Source organism: Sebastes fasciatus, chromosome 16 (genome assembly GCF_043250625.1).
Source record: "Sebastes fasciatus isolate fSebFas1 chromosome 16, fSebFas1.pri, whole genome shotgun sequence".
In the NCBI taxonomy this organism is placed as follows: Eukaryota; Metazoa; Chordata; class Actinopteri; order Perciformes; family Sebastidae; genus Sebastes; species Sebastes fasciatus.
This window is the reverse complement of record NC_133810.1, coordinates 13,817,633-13,836,028: the sequence shown is the minus strand read 5'-3', so window position 1 is coordinate 13,836,028 and position 18,396 is coordinate 13,817,633. Positions and strand designations below refer to the sequence as shown.

General features: G+C 42.7%; 1 protein-coding gene across 1 annotated transcript in view; it reads left to right on the top strand.

Annotated features, from left to right (window-relative positions):
• Positions 1–17,721, top strand: part of crebrf (creb3 regulatory factor) — a 30,517-nt gene extending 12,796 nt beyond the window's left edge. The window contains exons 4-10 of the mRNA XM_074611739.1: positions 2,114–2,289; positions 7,321–8,498; positions 8,660–8,857; positions 10,341–10,530; positions 10,733–10,806; positions 11,052–11,171; positions 14,249–17,721. Of these exons, the coding sequence (XP_074467840.1) occupies positions 2,114–2,289; positions 7,321–8,498; positions 8,660–8,857; positions 10,341–10,530; positions 10,733–10,806; positions 11,052–11,171; positions 14,249–14,367 (2,055 nt within the window). The 3' untranslated portion in view covers positions 14,368–17,721. The remainder of the gene's footprint in view (positions 1–2,113; positions 2,290–7,320; positions 8,499–8,659; positions 8,858–10,340; positions 10,531–10,732; positions 10,807–11,051; positions 11,172–14,248) is intronic.
• Positions 17,722–18,396: the final 675 nt, after the last annotated feature.

Sequence of the window (18,396 nt, the reverse complement as noted above, 5' to 3'; positions counted from 1 at the left end):
ACTGAGCCCGCTACAACCTTGATTATGTTAATGTGTTAAAGAAATTAGTGGCGTTAAAATTAATTTGCGTTAACGCATTATTATTACGTTAACTTTGAGAGCCCTAGTACAAATTAATCCCCTCAAAACAGCTTGCTGGTTGTGGCAAATAGAAAGTCGCACCAATTTTGAAGATCCATGTGAGACATGTAGAGGAGTCGCCACACAAATGTAGATACTTTTTCCTACTTTTATAACTTCTAACAGGAATCTCTGTAGTCTGGTGTACAGTTTAACTTCTACTTTCCTGTTTGTAATGTCAGATATCAGGCTTATTTTACGGTTTACTGCTGTTGCCACTTCACAATAAAAGCTCTGCACCTGCAAACCAGCGATAATCTTTTATTTTGAAGCCCCTATAGAAAATGCAATTAGTATATCACAGAGTTAGCGGAGCTTCGTCTGCGTCGGACATATTCTGAGTTATTTGGTCAGCAGATCAGTTTTTAAATATTGCAGGGTAAAGTAGTACAAACAGAAACTGCCACAGAAGAACTGCAGACTCTTTTAATGTGGTCCTCCAATGTGTCATCATGGTAAACGGCTTCTTTTACCTTGCCATGCGGTGCAGTGGAAAAACACTCGCACCGTGTCAGCGCAGCTTGAGTGGTCACAGTTGCTCACGGCTCGACATGAGTATCCCCACCCGTATCAAAAAACAATATTAGGTTACATGTTACACAGCACACTAGCTCCCAACAAACACCAGAGAGAATTCAAAGGACAGTAAATGGCACGGTGATGTTTTGTTTTTGTTCCTTTTTTTTAACTTTTAAAATAAAAAACTTTTGTCTTACATGTTAGTAGACTTTACAGAAGAAAGCCCATCTCCTCTTTCACTCATATCAATATTTCCAATCATTTGTTTGGCAAATATGCTTCCCAGATTCTCTCACCTTTTACAGTGGTTTTTAGTCATAGTAGTCACTTGTAGTGAAAATTGTATGAATTAAAATTCCATTGAAAAACGGTATATAAACGTTTGCATGTGGTCAGCTTGGCTGCCAGGGTAGCATTTAAAACAGAGAGGCCCGTGTCTAATTGTTTAGCAGCAGTGTGACAGGCTCACAGGTGGAGGTGGGCGAAGTGAGACGGCTCACGTGTCACCAGTGACGCTGTCAGTCGCAGGTGTCTACCTCAATTTACTGTCTACTGTAGACCAACCAATAGTGACTCACTGCTACGCTCTCTTGCACCATAGTAACACATTAATGTGATGATGGAGCGTAGGATGATCTGTCATCTTCTTCAACTCCTCCAGTTAGTTGTCACTGTGGACAGATATGGCTTCTGTAAACTCTTTTACTATGTATGTGTACAAAGTGTTGTTATGATCTTCTCTCTCTCTACTGTATAGACATGAAAAGATCTGATATTATCAACCAGCAGACCCACACCACTAATTTGTTTTGCCTCATCTTGGTCAAATCCAAACACTTCTGACAGAAAAACAAATGAGAAATGTCGTCACACTTCTGCTGCGTAGACATTCACCTAGTAGGCAGATGCTGATATGAATTCATAGTGTAATTTTCTCTGCCAAAATGTCCATATCATAATGTTGTGATAGAAAATTCAAACAAAATTATACAATTGAAACTTCAGCTTCAGAGTTTTAGCGTACTGTGATGGCACAGTATGTACATTATCCCACTTATTACACGGCTACTTACTGAAGAAATCAATATTTTGACACAAAAACGCTCCGCCAGAGTCCGACATCTGAACTGCGCCCATAACAATGCTATACATAGCAGTGGTCTGTTATACAGAAATTACAGACCGCAGAACGCTGTGATTGACCAATCAGAATCGAGTATTCAACACAGCCGTGTAATAATTCTTTATAGCAGACTGTTGCTATGTATAACAGACCGTTGCTATGGGCGCAGTTCTGATCTTGGAGTCTGGAGGACCATTCTTGTGTCAAATTATTGATTTCTTAAGTAAGTAGCCGTGTAATAAGCATGATAATGTACAGCTAGCGGGTCATTGATGTGAAAGAATCCCCAATAGACCATCTTCTAACCCACCGCCTGCTTGATTCACCTCCATGTTTTCCTGCTCTCTGCAGGACAGAGACATAACCCACCGGCAGAGCCCCTGTGGGGACAGCATCGTGGGGGTCGGGGACGGAGGAAAGGAGATGGAGGGCAGTGTGGATCAGCTCATGGGTCTTGGCGAGTGTGAGACGGTCTGCAGCAGTTCAGCGTTCGAACAGTGGGACTCCTACTGGGAAGACCTCACCAGGTACTGTATTATTTATTTATGTGCAGTGGCTTATTTTAGATCGAGTCAAAAACAGCAGCAAGTAAATAAGACATAAAAACATACTGATGAACTTAATGGAGCTCAAAGGTCATACTGTGTTCCAGCTCTCCTCCAACTTTCTGAAGTTGAAGGTGGCTTGCATTGCCAATCATTGTGCATAACATTATTACCTATAGGGAATGGGAATCGCTGAGCATTCTGGGCTGCGCTGCCACTTTTGGAGGGTAGCATACGGAGCTAGCTGTCAATCGTTCATCATCAGAAATGTAAAAAGTACGTGGGAAAGAGACATACCCATATAAATAGAAGCTGACAGAGGCAAAGGGGTGATATATTACAAAATTGAAGGTAGTTTATGATATCAATCCTTACAAACTAGGAGGACTTTGACAGTTTGCCACCCATTACGGTCGCTGATGTGTTTTGGCGTTAGTGAACACCTGTCAGCAGTTAAAAATATGTAAATCTTTGGAGGCCGATGTCCAATTTACAAGCAGGTAGGTATATGACCTTCAGATCTACAAGCCAAATGCCAACTACACTATCATCCGGACAAAGATAAACAAGCTAATGTTATGTTAACTGAATGCTAACAAAATGTTGGCTAATACTGCATATTTAATCTACCGGTATCTTGCATAATGAAATTTTTCTTAATGTCAAGTCAACAAACCCAATGAAAAGACCCAAACCAACCATTAATTAATCCTACTAATTAAGTGTTGTCGTGTGTAAGCCTTATATACTCACTCCTCTGTGCCATAGAGCTCCATTATTGTCCAAAAACTACTGAAAATGCTTCAGTGAGCCGCACTGCTGCACTGTTTACATTTTCCTTCATTATGATGGACATGGATACTGTAGATTATTTTGAGCCAACACGATATACACCGTCCTGCTGCTGTAAATACTCACTAGACTAAAGCACCAAATGTGCAGCTGAAAATACACAAAAGCATTATTTTCTCCTGCTCAAGTAACATTCAATAAAAACTGAAGTGCCTAGCTGTTTAAAGAAATTACTGAGTCATTTAGAAAAAAATGACAGGGTAGGGACATTTTTTCAACGGGGACAGTGTGTACACCACTACTGAGTGAGTACTAAGTGGTTCCCTGCATCATGTGGGCTCAGGATGTTTGATCTTTACTGCAGGAAGGCAGATGAGAAGTCAGTCTGTGAATATTACGCGATAGGACAGGTGCCTAAAGGATTTCATAGCAGTAAAATTCACCATCACTGATCGGTAATCGTCCAGGCAGGTCTGACACAGACAGAGGATGATTTGAAGGTTTTGCTCGAAGGCAGCGGGTGGTTTAAGAGGCCAGTAAACACGAAGCAGCTGGCTGCCGCAGTCTCCTGAGATCTCAGGTGATGCTCCGTCTGTCCTGCACCCATCGTGATGCTTTGCTGCCAAAATAGTTTGTGTACTCTCTCTTCTGATGTAGAGTGTCAGCTGAGAGCAGACAACAGTTTCTAAAGTCTAAAGAGGATTAAAACTGAGGTGGAATAGTGCTGTCCGTTGCAGGGTTGTGAGAATCTGCTGCTAACAGGGTTGATTGAGGTCATGTTTAAGTAGAACAGAAAAAAGTGCTGTATCTTTTTGGCTAATAATGAGTGAGTCAATCTTTTACAACCTTGTCCAGATTAATCCCACGCCGCTGTTTGGTAGCTTCAATGTCTCATGGAGCGTTTTTTAAGTAGAAGTCATATTCTCTATGTGAGCTCTGAGGTACCTTTGCTCTTTACTGTGGTTTTACCAAACAGTTTTCTTCATCAGACGAGCGACATAAAGAAATTAAAGCAGTGACTTTTTTTCGGACATTTTTTACTTTTTTTCTTCGGACATTTTTATCAGACTTTTGTCGGACATTTTTCAGGCTTTATTTTTATTTTTATACTTTTTTTGGGTGTCAAAACTGTTACTACCAGGTGTAGCGCCGCCTCTGAACTCTCTGTTTGCCTCTTGGATCTATTTGTATGTTGTGGTATGAACAAGTTTGACTACCTTCAGGTTTCCAACACTTGTTACTAAAGTTGAAAACCATATGTGAAGAGATGCAAAATTCGCTCTAGGCAGTATGAATTGAAACACAGATGCATCACTCAGACTTGAATCGTTTCAACTTGAAAAATTTGCGCTTGTGCCATTGCAGTTCTAAATAGTAGAGAAGATATGTCTACATCTAGGGCTGCAACAAACAGTTATTTCCATTCTTGATTCATCTCTCAAATACTGAAAAATACTGAAACGTTCATCAGTTTTCCAGATTCCAAGGAGACATCTTTAAATGTTTTGTAAATGTGTTTAAGTAGATTTTGGTGGATTGTTTAGACAGAATAACAGAAAGTTTACGAGAAGGTCGCCATGTTGTTTCCCGTTTGAAATGACAAGCAGAAAACCAGGGACCAATCAGGTACATTCAACGATAGGGTGCGTCACCGCTTGAACGGCCAGTTGAGTGGAGCAGCGCTTCCTCTAGTGTCCTTGCCGGACCTGGTGGACATGTACTGCTGGATTTAACATTATAGACATAACCACTGACTATTTGTGTAACAATGCAGCCACAAATTCACAGACTGAACATACAAGGTCCAGCCATATACTCAGTGTTGACCGAGTTTTGTTTTGCCATATTCAGGCTTTCTCTTCTACATATTTTATAGGTTCTATTTCGTTCTTCCTGACTGCCAGAGGCAGTGTTTAACACTGGATGTTATCCATCTCGCGCACGCGCAGGTCGAGTATTTAATATCAACAAAGTCACATGTGACCTGGGATGACGTAGTTTATATAAGCCCACGTCATCATCAGAGATGTCCCTTGAATCTTCTCGCGGCAGGTAATCCGCGAATGCAGGTTGATTAAAGAGATAAGCCGTTGACTTTTCGCTGGAAGCCCTGCAACCGCATGGTTGGAGCTACGGTTTCGTCCTCCAAGGGCTGCGATTAGTTAATCACGGCTACACTCTAACACTTTAGACGCTGTAACACCGGTGTTTTCGCCGGTTCAATTCAGCGAGGCTAACGACAGGTGAGCTAGGATAACAAATCAAATCAAATCAAATCAATTTATTTTTGTATAGCGTCAAATCACAACAGAAGTTATCTCAAGACGCTTTATATGTAGAGCAGGTCTATGACCGTACACCATAGTTTTGAGACCCAACAGGATCCACCAAGCGCACTGGGTGATCCACAAGGTGAGTATATCCTCCCGTCGTTAGAGTTTAAGTTACGTTTGTTGATAGGAGTCTGTTTTCGGTCTCCTTTATTGTTTATTGCTGCCGAGCTAAGTGTTTGCGCTACAGTATCGGCGAGCCTCCGTCGGACAACGAGCCCCGTTGGTCTGTTGTCGTCGAATTCATTTCCTTTTACAGTGTGTATTGCTCAGCAGCGAGTGATTTCGCTCGTTAAAGCAGACATCTCCTTTGTTGATAGATAGAGCGACCGCTCCCCAGTAAGTGATTTCGCTTGTGGGTTAACTTATTTTGTGGCTGCTGTTAAAGGGGAAGTTATTATCTTCCCTGTCTTTTGTATAATAACAGTCCTAGTTCAAAGCTAGTGTCTAGTTACTGAGACAGTTTCCTGTTAAGCAACTTGATGTAATTTTTTTTCTCTCCGTTACTAGAGAGTGCTTTCACTCCAGTGTAACCAATGATTTGCATAACTAAGTAAACACATTATATAAGTAAGATAAATACATTATTTAATTAATAATTTTTGCAGTCTTTGCTGGAGAAGAAACTCTCTCCTTCTACCTTGAAGGTCTATGTAGCTGCTATTTCAGCCGGGCATGTCAGAGTGGATAACCAGACCGTGGGGTCTCACACTCTGATGACCCGATTTCTTAAAGGAGCCCAGCGGCGGAACCCCCCGCAGGCTGTCACGGTTCCCTCGTGGGAACTGCCTCTGGTGCTAGAAGCCCTTTGTCTCCCCCCCTTCGAGCCTCTGGAGCAGTCGGGGCTGGAGTGGTCTTCAGTAAAGGTTGCTTTCCTTTTGGCGATGGCATCAGCAAAACGTGTGAGTGAACTTCACGCCTTGTCAGTGAGTGAAACGTGTATTCGCTGGAACTCGGATGGCACAGGGGTAGCACTTTGGCCTAACCCATCATTTTTCCCGAAGAGGTTAGCTCCGGCCCACTCTAATCAGGTCATTGAGCTGGCAGCTTATGACCCTTCATGCCTACAGGGTGAAGATGCTAAGTCAGCAGAACTGCTCTGCCCAGTGAGGGCCTTAAGGCATTATATACAGGTGACTGCGAGCTTTCGCCGCTCTGATAGTCTGTTTGTCTGCTATGGGGGCCATAGGAAAGGGCACACCCTGTCCAAGCAGAGACTTTCCAGGTGGATTGTTCAGGCCATTGAGGAAGCATACAGGTCAAAAGGACTGCCTTTACCTCTTAATATCAGAGGCCACTCCACCAGGAGTGTCTCCACTTCCTGGGCAGCGCTACGGGGGATCCCCCTAAGTGATATCTGCGCTGCGGCCAGCTGGGCTACTCCATGCACCTTTGCCCGTTTTTACAGGGTCAATGTTGCTGCTCCCCATGCAGTAGCATCGGTGGTCTTTCAGGAATCCACAGGCCGTTCCCGGTGAGGTGGGTTTTCCTCGTGACTACGTTGGTAGTCGTCATCCAGTGTTAAACACTGCCTCTGGCAGTCAGGAAGAACGAAATAGAACGAGAGTTACGTATGTAACTACGGTTCTATGAGTTCTGGATGACTGCCAGAGTTGGCTGTCACTCGGAATCTTGGCGAGAAGATTCTGGAGGGACATCTCTGATGATGACGTGGGCTTATATAAACTACGTCATCCCAGGTCACATGTGACTTTGTTGATATTAAATACTCGACCTGCGCGTGCGCGAGATGGATAACATCCAGTGTTAAACACTGCCTCTGGCAGTCATCCAGAACTCATAGAACCGTAGTTACATACGTAACTCGTTATATACAATGACAAGTCAATGAAAGCGTTCACTGTTGATAGAACTGCATGTCTCTGTGCAGATACACACGGCTGGCCAGCTGTGACATCTGGGGAACCAAAGAGGTGGATTTCCTTGGATTAGATGACTTCTCTAGTCCCTACCAGGACGAGGAAGTGATTGGTCGAACCCCGACGTTGGCTCAGCTCAACAGCGAGGATTCGCAGCCTGTGTGTGAGGCGCTCTACCCCCCTGCTGACCTGACCCTGCCTGCACCTCAGTCTCAGCCGTCCCTGCTTTCCTGTCACAGTAAGAGACCCCTGGTCCCTGGCCAGGGATCGGGCCCCGTCTCTGCACGGCCGTCCCCAAGCTCTTCTTTTTCCCGTCCTTCCCGCAGCCTTCTCCCAGACTTTCCTGAAGGCTCTCAAAAAGCCACCAGACCTGTCCCCTCCAGCACTGAGACTATGGCCAAGACCCAGAACCTCCTCAGTCTCACCCACGACCACGGGCAATTTCAAACCAAGCCCCAGGGGCGGGGAACCAAGATGGCAGCCCCAACTTCTACCAGCACTCACTTTGTGCAACAGGCTAAAGTCCGTGTGTGTGCTGTGCATAAAACTCAGCCCGACATGCCCTCCCAGATGGATTTTGAGAGGTCAGATCCACCTCTACCTCTCTCCCAGCCCCAAGACAAGAAGGCCTGCACTTCAGCGAGTGCCACCTTGGTGGTAATTCCTGCTGCTGCAGCCAGCTGCTCTGCCAGCCTGACGAGCTTTGAGAGGAGGGCAGATGGGACAGGAAGGAGGGAGATACCTGTAGGCTGGTCTGCCACCATGCCTCAACTGGTCGAGGCGAGCCAGGCTCTGGAGGGCAGCACCTCTGGGCTGGTCAGCAGCGGAGACAGTGTGGCAGGGGCTAGCGGCGGTGGCGGCGTTCTAACTGTCGAGTGCACAGAGAAGAGCAAGGAGGAGGAGCACAACTACTCTCTGTTCCTGACCCGCAGACTGGCCAGCAGAGCCCACTCCCAGGTGGAAGAGGACGAGGAGGAGGAGGAGGAGGAGGAGGAAGAGGATGAGGAAGAAGCGGAGGAGGAGGAAGGCGACGGGCTTGAGATGGATGACGAAGACCACGATGAGGGTTTCGGCAGTGAGCACGAGCTGTCAGAGAATGATGATGAGGAGGAGGAGGAGGATGAGGAGGAGGATGAAGACTACGAAGCTGACAAGGACGACGACATGAGTGACGCCTTCTCTGAGCCAGGTAGCAACCCGTCATCTTGTGTGACCAATCACTGGCTTGTCATTATTTCAGAAATTTGTTATTTATTTCTTAAATTATTACCTTTCTGTCTTTATTTCCCCTTAATTCTCGTCCACTGTCTTTCTGATTTCCTCCCTATTCCCCCATCTTGTTTTCTCCAGGCTGTGACATGGAGCTGATGGAGGACATAAAAGGCCTGACAGCAGGAGTCTCCAGCCGGAAAAGAGGCAAGCGTCGCTACTTCTGGGAGTATAGCGAGCAGCTCACTCCCTCTAAACAGGAACGTATGCTTAAGCCATCTGAGTGGGACAGACACACGCTGCCTAGCAACCTGTACCAGAAGAACGGGCCTCTCCATGGTATACATACACACAGACACACACACACACACACACACACAGACACACACACACACACAGCAAAGTTGTCAAAGTTGATCAAACGCAAATTTGTTTGAACGCCACTAATTTCTTTAACGCATTAACGCAACTTGCAATATCGAACTTCCGGAGGTTGTAGCAGGCTCAGTTTTAAAGCTGGAGTGAAGATACTGGCATCATATGAATCTACAAAACCTAAGAAATTCATTGGTATCAACTATGTTGTACCAGCTTGTCGCGAAGGAGGCTAAATATATATAAATATATGAAAATACGTATCAAAATGTACCACAGGGAGATTTGTCAAGTTTTTAATACTCTTCTCAACATGGGAATAGACAAATATGCTTGCTTTATGCAAATGTATGTATAACAATGACAAGTATTGTCCAGAAACCCACACTGGTACTGCATGTACCATAAAAAATATGCTCAAATCATAACATGGCCCGACAGGCAACAACAGCTGTCAGTGTGTCAGTGTGCTGACTTGACTATGACTTGCCCCAAACTGCATGTGATTATCATGAAGTGGGCATGTCTGTAAAGGGGAGACTCGTTGGTACCCATAGAACCCATTTTCAGTCACATATGTTGAGGTCAGAGGTCAAGGGACCCCTTTGGAAATCGGACATGCCAGCTTTTCCTCGCCAAGTTTGGAGCGTTATGTAGCCTCTGTCACGCCAAGCTAGAATGACCTGGTTGGTACCAATGGATTCCTTAGGTTTTCTATAGTTTCATATGATACCAGTATCTTCACTCTAGCTTTAAACCCGCTACAACCTAAAAATCTCAAGTTGCATTATGTTTAGTAAAAAGCTTGATGAGAATCTTCAAAGACTTTTAGATTATTGTATTTTTTACATTTCATTTCACAGCCTCAATCACGCCATAAAACGTATCATTTATGCCTTTTAGTGGAGACTGCAGTGCAAGTGTTGAGTCTTTCAGAGGGACTGTGACAGTTTTTCCACAACAGCAGCTGTGCAGAACATGCTGCAGTGATACCACAGTTTAAGTGATCGCATTGCAAATAACAGGAGCATGTCTAATTTCTCACATAAACGGCACAGGCCTGCAAAGCATTTCTCTTGCATTCACGTCTGTATGTATTTTATCCTTTTGTTTGAATATTCTTTGCATATGTAGAGGATGACTCGTATTGCATTTTGATATTTTAGTAGCGGTTTTCAAAAAGAAAAAGCACTTCAAGCTTGTGGCATTTGAAAATTCAGTGTGATCCAACACACCATGATCATTTCCTTTCTTACTGAATATAGATCCACCGCAACTGTCAGCAACTGTGATTGAATGGAAAATTACAGTTTAAGATCTGTTTGCTGCTGACAGCAAGAAAATCTCTAAATGCCCTGATAGATATTTAGTGAAATCCATGCCTGCTGACGCATTGAATTTGATGTCAGTCATCTCTAATGCCTTCTTTTCATTGGTTGCCATGAAGGAAAGTATATGCTGAAGAAGTCTCGCCGCACAGACGTGGAAGACCTGACTCCCAATCCACGCAAGCTGCTGCAGATCGGCACTGAGCTCCGCAAACTGAACAAGGTGATCAGCGACTTGACCCCCGTCAGTGAGCTGCCGCTGACCGCACGACCGCGGTCACGCAAGGAGAAGAACAAGCTGGCGTCAAGGTAAAACATGCACGCTTGTACAGTACGGACACACCAGAGTGGCACAGACCTTTATGTACAATCAGTGTATTTTAGGGTATAGTTGTAGTCAAGATGCTTATTCTGGAGCATTATGTCATGTTTCCCAGTGCCTACTGTTTGCTAAAAAGAGCTCTTTCCTGTTTTGCATTAGTAAAGTCCACTCATCTGTTGTGTATTGTAGAGCTTGTCGTTTAAAAAAGAAGGCCCAGTATGAAGCAAACAAGGTGAAGCTCTGGGGACTCAGCACAGAATACGGTACGTTGCCTACGACAGAGTTTTTACACCAAGTTCATCAACCTCTGCATCCATTTTTTTCATGCCTTGATATAGTTTGTCAAATGTATTACTCTAAATCTACTTGTGTCTATTTTTAAGCTTTGTCACATTCAATATTGACCCTCTGTTGATGAGTAAATACGGGTATTGTCATCAGCTGTTCCTGAGTGCGTAATCTTATAGTTAAAGCTTGTTTGTGTGCTCCACCACGTGTCCTCCTGTAGATCGGCTGCTGTTTGTGATCAATGCCATCAAGGAGGAGATAGTTGCCCGAGTGGAGGACTCATCTCCGCGTCCGACCAACATGGCTGACACTCTGGAGAATCTCATCCAGGAGACACTCGGTGAGAATTAAAGAGGGGGACGACTGAGTCATTAGAAGTACCTTGTGAAAGATGAATTATATACATTAAATGTAATTTAGTTCCATTCATTTTAAACGATGTGTATATATATATATATATATATATATATATGTGTACAGACGTAGGCAAAGTTGTTGGTAACGTTCCGTTAAAGAGAGAAAAACCCACAATGGTCACTGAAATAACTTGAAACTGACAAAAGTAATAATAAATAAAAATTTACTGAAAATGAACTAATGAAAATCAGCTGTTGTTTTTGAATTGTGGTTCAACAGAATCATTTAAAAAAACAAACTGATGAAACTGGCCTAGACAAAAATGATGGTAGCCCTAGAAAAGATTGAAAATAATGTGACCATAGGGACATATTAAACTAAGGTGTGTCCTGTAAATAGCATCACAGGTGTCTTCAAACTTGTAATCAGTCAGTCTGCCTATTTAAAGGGTGAAAAGTAGTCACTGTGCTGTTTGGTGTCATGGTGTGTACCTCACTGAACATGGACCACAGAAAGCTAAGGAGAGAGTTGTCTCAGGAGATCAGAAAGAACATTATAGACCTTCATGTTAAAGGTAAAGGCTATAAGACCATCTCCAAGCAGCTTGATGTTCCTACATATGTACATATTATTCAGAAGTTTAAGGTCCATGGGACTGTAGCCTACCTCCCTGGACGTGGCCGCAAGAGGAAAATTGATGACATATCGAAGAGACGGATAATACGAATGGTAACCAAAGAGCCCAGAACAACTTCCAAAGAGATTAGAGGTGAACTCCAAGGTCAAGGTACATCAGTGTCAGATCGCACCATCCGTCACTGTTTGAGCCAAAGTGGACTTAATGGAAGACAACCGAGGAGGACACCAAATCATAAAAAAGCGAGACTGGAATTTTCCAAAATGCATATTGACAAGCCACAAAGCTTCTGGCAGAATGTCCTTTGGACAGATGAGACAAAACTGGAGCTTTTTGGCAAGTCACATCAGCTCTATGTTCACAGACGAAGAGATGAAGCATCCAAAGAAAAGAACACTGTACCTAATGTGAAACATGGAGGAGGCTCGGTTATGTTATGGGGCTGCTTTGTTGCATCTGGCACAGGGTGTCTTGAATCTGTGCAGGGTGCAATGAAATCTCAAGACTATCAAGGCATTCTGGAGCGAAATGTGCTGCCCAGTGTCAGAAAGCTTGGTCTCAGTTGCAGGTCATGGGTCCTCAAACAGGATAATGACCCAAAACACAGCTAAAAACACCCAAGAATGGCTAAGAACAAAACATTGGACTATTCTGAAGTGGCCTTCTATGAGCCCTGATCTAAATCCTATTGAACATCTGTGGAAGGAGCTGAAACATGCTGTCTGGAGAAGGCACTCTTCAAACCTGAGACAGCTGGAGCAGTTTGCTCACGAGGAGTGGGCCAACATACCTGTCGACAGGTGCAGAAGTCTCATTGAGAGTTACAGAAATCACTTGATTGCAGTGATTGCCTCAAAAGGTTGTGCAACAAAATATTAAGTTAATGTTACCATCATTTTTGTCTAGGCCAGTTTCATTAGTTTGTTTTTTTAAATGATTCTGCTGAACCATAATTCAAAAACAATATCTGATTTTCATTAGTTAATTTTCAGTGAATTTTTATTTATTATTACTTTTGTCAGTTTCAAGTTATTTCAGTGACCATTGTGGGTTTTTCTCTCTTTAACGGAACGTTACCAACAACTTTGCCTACGTCTATATATATATATATATATTTATATATATACACATATATATATATGTGTATTTATTTATACTTACCTTAATGGAAGCTTAATTTTTTTTGACTGTGTGGAAAACTTAAGAGTTAATTAAAATATGTAGTATACAGAAAAAAAAAGATTTCTAGCAGAATTACTGTCAAAAATAAATGATTACTAAACTCTCTGTCGAATAAATTTGATAATAAAATATGGGTTAAATTATGAAACCAAGATTCAAGTATGATGATATCATTCAAAATAAGATTCAAAATAATCTAAACGGAGCAAAATTAAATTTTTATGAAAGTGGTAAAAAAGCTGGTAAACTACAGTCTACATGATAAAAAAAGCAGACGACGAGACAAGAGTATTGAGACCGCAAATCACTCAATAACTGTTGACCATTTGCATTATATTACAATGGAAACACATTAAAGTGATCACGTCTGTGCGAATGAAATTGATCACTATAAGCGGAGGATTATTATAACCAATTTTTTTTCTTTTTCTTTATTCCTCATGCAGATTATCATCTAATTGACATTTGTGTATTTATTACATGAATATAAAGTAATGAAACAGACAACGCTTTGCTATTTACTGAATTTTATTGCCAGTTTCAAAATACAGTACAGCTGTTTCAAGGACAGCTTCAACCACAGGTGCTTTCCCCATGCGGTGTGCATTTGTTTCCTGTTTCCATCACTAGCAGCCATGACTGTTTACTACACAAGGTAGCCTGATGAACACCGAGTTTCGCTGCTGCATCTCGTTGGCTCATTTTGACAGTTTGTCATAAGCTTTGAGGAGACTACGTTTTTCATTAAGAGAAAATTACTTTTTCCCGTCATGATTTCAATGTGCATGAAGCACCAGCCTGAGGCATAGACTGTATAAGAAGTAGATGTAGTCACCGTGACGTCACCCATTGGTTTGTGGACTGCTGCTTTGAAGTGCACCAAAATTTGACGAAGCGCTCCCTTGGGTCCCCAGCAATACACCCGCCAAGTGTGAAATAGATCGGATTAGTGGCCCTTTGAGATATGCAAAGAATATTTACCCACAGACAGACAGACAGAGAGTCCTTGCTTTATAGTTAAATTTGAATGTGTCCCGTCTGAAAAATGAATATTCTCCGGTGAAAACATTATCAAGCTCAGTCTGAACAGGGAGGTTATTGACAATAAAAAGTATCTGTTCTGTAGCTGCGGTACAAAAAACATTGTATACATTTGTTTGAGACAAGTAAGTTACATAATCAAGGTGTTTTTTAATGTCTAACATCTCTGAATGTATCTTCATGTGTTTCTGTGCATGCAGTGGCATCACCTGTTGCTGGGCAGACTTCAGACTTCGTCAACAAGATCTTGGAGAACACAGGACGCGGCGATCCCACCGGCGGATTGGTCGGCCTGCGAGTCCCCACCTCCAAAATCTAGACAAACTGAGAGGAGTGGACTAAATATTACCACCGTGCTGTCCCATTGTAACTATGCTCCCCTCTGCATGCACCTCCAACCCAGAGTACATACACATTGTTAGTCACACAAACACACATCCACTCCCTGTGTGTATGTATGTGTGCTTGTTTTAGCCATGCACATGTATGGCATACACCCTAGCTTCCTGTCTCTCCGCACACTGTGCGCAGAGTCAGTGCGTCACTGTCTCCCAACCCATCGTGAGCGTCTGTTGGGAAAAAAAGCAAGGGATGGTTAGGTGTATAGCTATTAGCACGTCCTAAATCCACTGGTGATTATTAGATGTGTTTAACATAGTGTTGTGTAGGGTCGGCTCTATCGGAGGTCTGCTTCCGGGGCTGACACGGAGACAGTCACATGAGTGTAACCACTGGAATACTTTCACACAATTTGTTTGAGGTTGTAATGACAGAGGAAGGATTACATGTCAGACACCATCAAAGGATGGAAGAAGTTCCAGTTGTCAATACCTAGAGGAGGTTCACATGGCAACAAAAATTAACTCCAGGATGTTAAATTGACCCACTCAAAAGTACTTTGATGAAAACAGCTTTGGTTGCCAAGACAGCTGCAGAGAAAAAAAAGAGCAGGTTGCTCCGAGGCGTTTCGGGGTGGCTGGAAATATTTTGTATTGAAGGCCTAAATATGTTCATGCCATCCCCTGTTTGCCAATCAGGTCTGCTGTTGTTAAAATGTAGGAGTTAACTTTTAGAAAAACAAAGCTCGAAACAAAAAAGGCAGCAGAAGCTTAAAGTTAAAATTAGACTTTTAATGATTAAGCGACAGACATCCTGCTTGGTTGAAGTTAACGGCAGGCAGGAGTGAGCTTAATGGCTCATTTTGAGGACGTTAACTTAATCAGCAGGAGGTGGTTGACCATGTGGAGAGGAAGTGCATGTAGTTTGGTGCTTTTTGGCCTTGTGCTGGTTATAACTGGACTGGGTGAACCGGGCATTTTGCCAGAATGGGAGCAGACTGTGAGGAAGATGATGATGTTGGTGATGAAGATGACATAAACAGTAATCCATCTCCTCTAGGAAACTGTACATAAAAGTGTCTCCCAGTGAAAAACGGCACCGGCTCCCCTTTTTGTACAGTAGAGATGACCAGGCTAACAGTTTGGTGTGTTCATACTAGTGTTTGATCAGAGTTCTATTCATTGTGCCTTGTGTATGTATGTGTGTGTTTCTGTAGGTCTGAGTGAGTGTGTGTGAGAGGGTTTGAACGAGGAGAGGTCAGAACTCCCTGAGGTCCAGCCAAGGAGAGGACAGCTTTACACTGAGGGAAGTTGTTAGTGAATGCGAGGAGGGAGACAACTTCGGGGGTTGTGTGTTTTTCAGTTGTCTGAAGATATTCTGAATGTACATAAAAAAAGTGGAAGCTCTCGTTGCGTCATGCCACAGAGTCTGTGTATATAGGAGGGCTCTGCAATGGATTACTTTTGGTTTTTGGTACTCTGTCTTTAGGGATTGGGGGAGGGTTAACAGATATTTTCGTTTAGAGTTACAAAAAAATATTTGCACACTATATTTTGATTGTTTTTTGTACCAAAGACACATGCAACGAAATGGCGACCAGCCAGTTAAAGTAAGGTTTTGCACAGCTTACCTGACGCCGTATTGAATGTAAGAAATGTGGGAGGGTCAGGGAACTTCTTAGAACTGTGAAATTAGCTTGGGTCCAATTCTGTACAGAAAAGGAACATTCATTAATTTTTTTAAATCTGAAAATTAACCCCATCTGTGGGCTTCTCCAGTAGACGTGTTGCTTAGCAAGCACTTCATTCCTGAACTGATTCCTCCCTCCACATGCTAATTGTTTTAATGGCGCTATCTAGGACAAAAAACCCAAGAGCGCTAGTAGATAAGCTATGTTACATTTTTGTTTGTCAAAATGTCACCAACAATAACCAAAATGTTTTGTTCCTGTTTTCGCTTGATTTCTGTATGTAGACGAGGTCTAGTTCATCAACAAAATATTAACTGAATTGTGTTTTAAAGTACTGTATATAGAAATATTAATGCTATATCTATCAATGGTGAAATGCCACTTTTCATGACAATTGATTAATTTTTAAGCATGACACATTTCTAAAGCCTATCCTTGCATTGAGAAGTTAGAGGAAAAAAACAACACAAAAACCAAAAAAAAAGAAGTTCTCGTTATATTTTTGTACTTTAGCTGCCTGCTATCTTTCGTGTTGGTTTGGAAGTATTCGTTGAGTGGAGAGAAAGAGATGCGAGAGGAGAAAGGTCTTAAAGAGCAGCCAGTTGATCTGATAGTTGGATAAATAAACCGACACTTGACCCCTGCGGTCTCCTTTGCTGGCTGAAGGATATACAGAGAATCAGGACTGGATTCATTTGAAACACAATGCAGTGACGCCATGGCCTAGTGTGAATGGTCTATAAAGAGAATGAGGACATGCTGTCTTTAGCAAAGACAGAGATTTGTCAAGGAAAGCAAGAAACTCTGAGGACAACAATGTGGAGATGTGAGAAAGCCAAAGCCATTTGAGTCTGTCCCAGATTGATCTGGATTTCTCCTCTTTGACCATGAAATCGGTTGAATTTTGCATTTCCTGGGATTGGCATTGCTGCCTTTGAGGTCGCATTGCTGAATTTAATCTGCCTGGCCTTGCCTTCGGTCCTCAGCTCACATCCTTCCTGACCGGTCACAGCCGCAAACTTTCTTCACCAAAACACGCAGAGTTACAATATCCAGGCTACAAATTGGCAGCATGTCCAACATTTAGAAATGCATGATGCCTGTATGCTTGCCTCCCTGCTGCTTCCTTAGAGAAAATGCCACCAATCCCGGGAATTTTAAAATTCAACCAGAGTTCACTCCGTTAGCAGGCGAATACAAACAAAAGATACGCGTTCGAAAAGGCTGAATTCAGGTTAGCTTGAAGTGATGAAAGAACTCCTTCACAGAATGAACTCTGATGATGGTGATGCAGAGCTGTGGTCTTTCAGTATCACGTGATTGAATAATAGCTAGTGCTACATATATATATTTTTACTGATTTCTGTTCCGTCTAAAAAGGGAGAAATGGTGCTTTTTTTCTGAAACTAGAATGATGAGTATCCATGATTCTTATTCGATTTCTTAGTTCTAGTTGTAGCCTAATGACTTGCTCTCCCCTACCGTCCATAGCTATTTTCTTAGTAGTGATTCATTTTTTGTAAATAGACTATAAGTTAATATGTATCTTCTAAATGTTAGATATATGTATAGAATACTCTATCGTATATGTTTGAAAACAAAAGCACTTTGTCCAAAAAAGGAAAAAAACAACAAAAAGAAAAGCATTTTTTTCTTCCATTTGCTGCTAAAAGGCCTGGTGTGAATGCTGCAAGTGTACTTGACGACTACTTGCTAGGATGGATCTATTACCTGATGTGGCTAGGTCTATAAACTAGCAGGGAATAGGTGTACGGCCTGACGAGGGTTAGGTCTACATGTTTCTGGAGCCATGTAATGATATGATGTGTTGTATGAGCGCATATCATTGCTTGACTTTGGGGAAGCCCAGTCTCTTGACAGGATAGGTCTATTTCCTGGCCAGGAACCGTGTGGATAGTGTGTTTGTGGTCTTAAAAAAAAAGAGGGTTTTGATTCCAGGGCCCCTACGTTGATCCTGATGCTGACCCCCTTGGCGTCATGATTCATTTGCCTTCAGTAGAGGTTTCCTATGGAAAAACAAATTCTGCTTTGGCTTCCTCTTCAGGGTGATGTACAGTGTAGACACATTTCTCCAGAGAGCTATATTGTTATCATTTGTAAACTGATTTCTACTTGTGACTTAATGAGGAGGGGGTTTAGCCTAGGGCGGCCAGGAAGAGCCCGTTTGAAAGATGTTGTTCCGGGCCGCCTTGGGGGAAGTTACTATATCACTGTACTGTATGGCAAGCCAGTTACAAATGGAGACTCAATCCGGACACTTAATGCCTTTTTGAACTTTTCACTTACACACAAACAAAA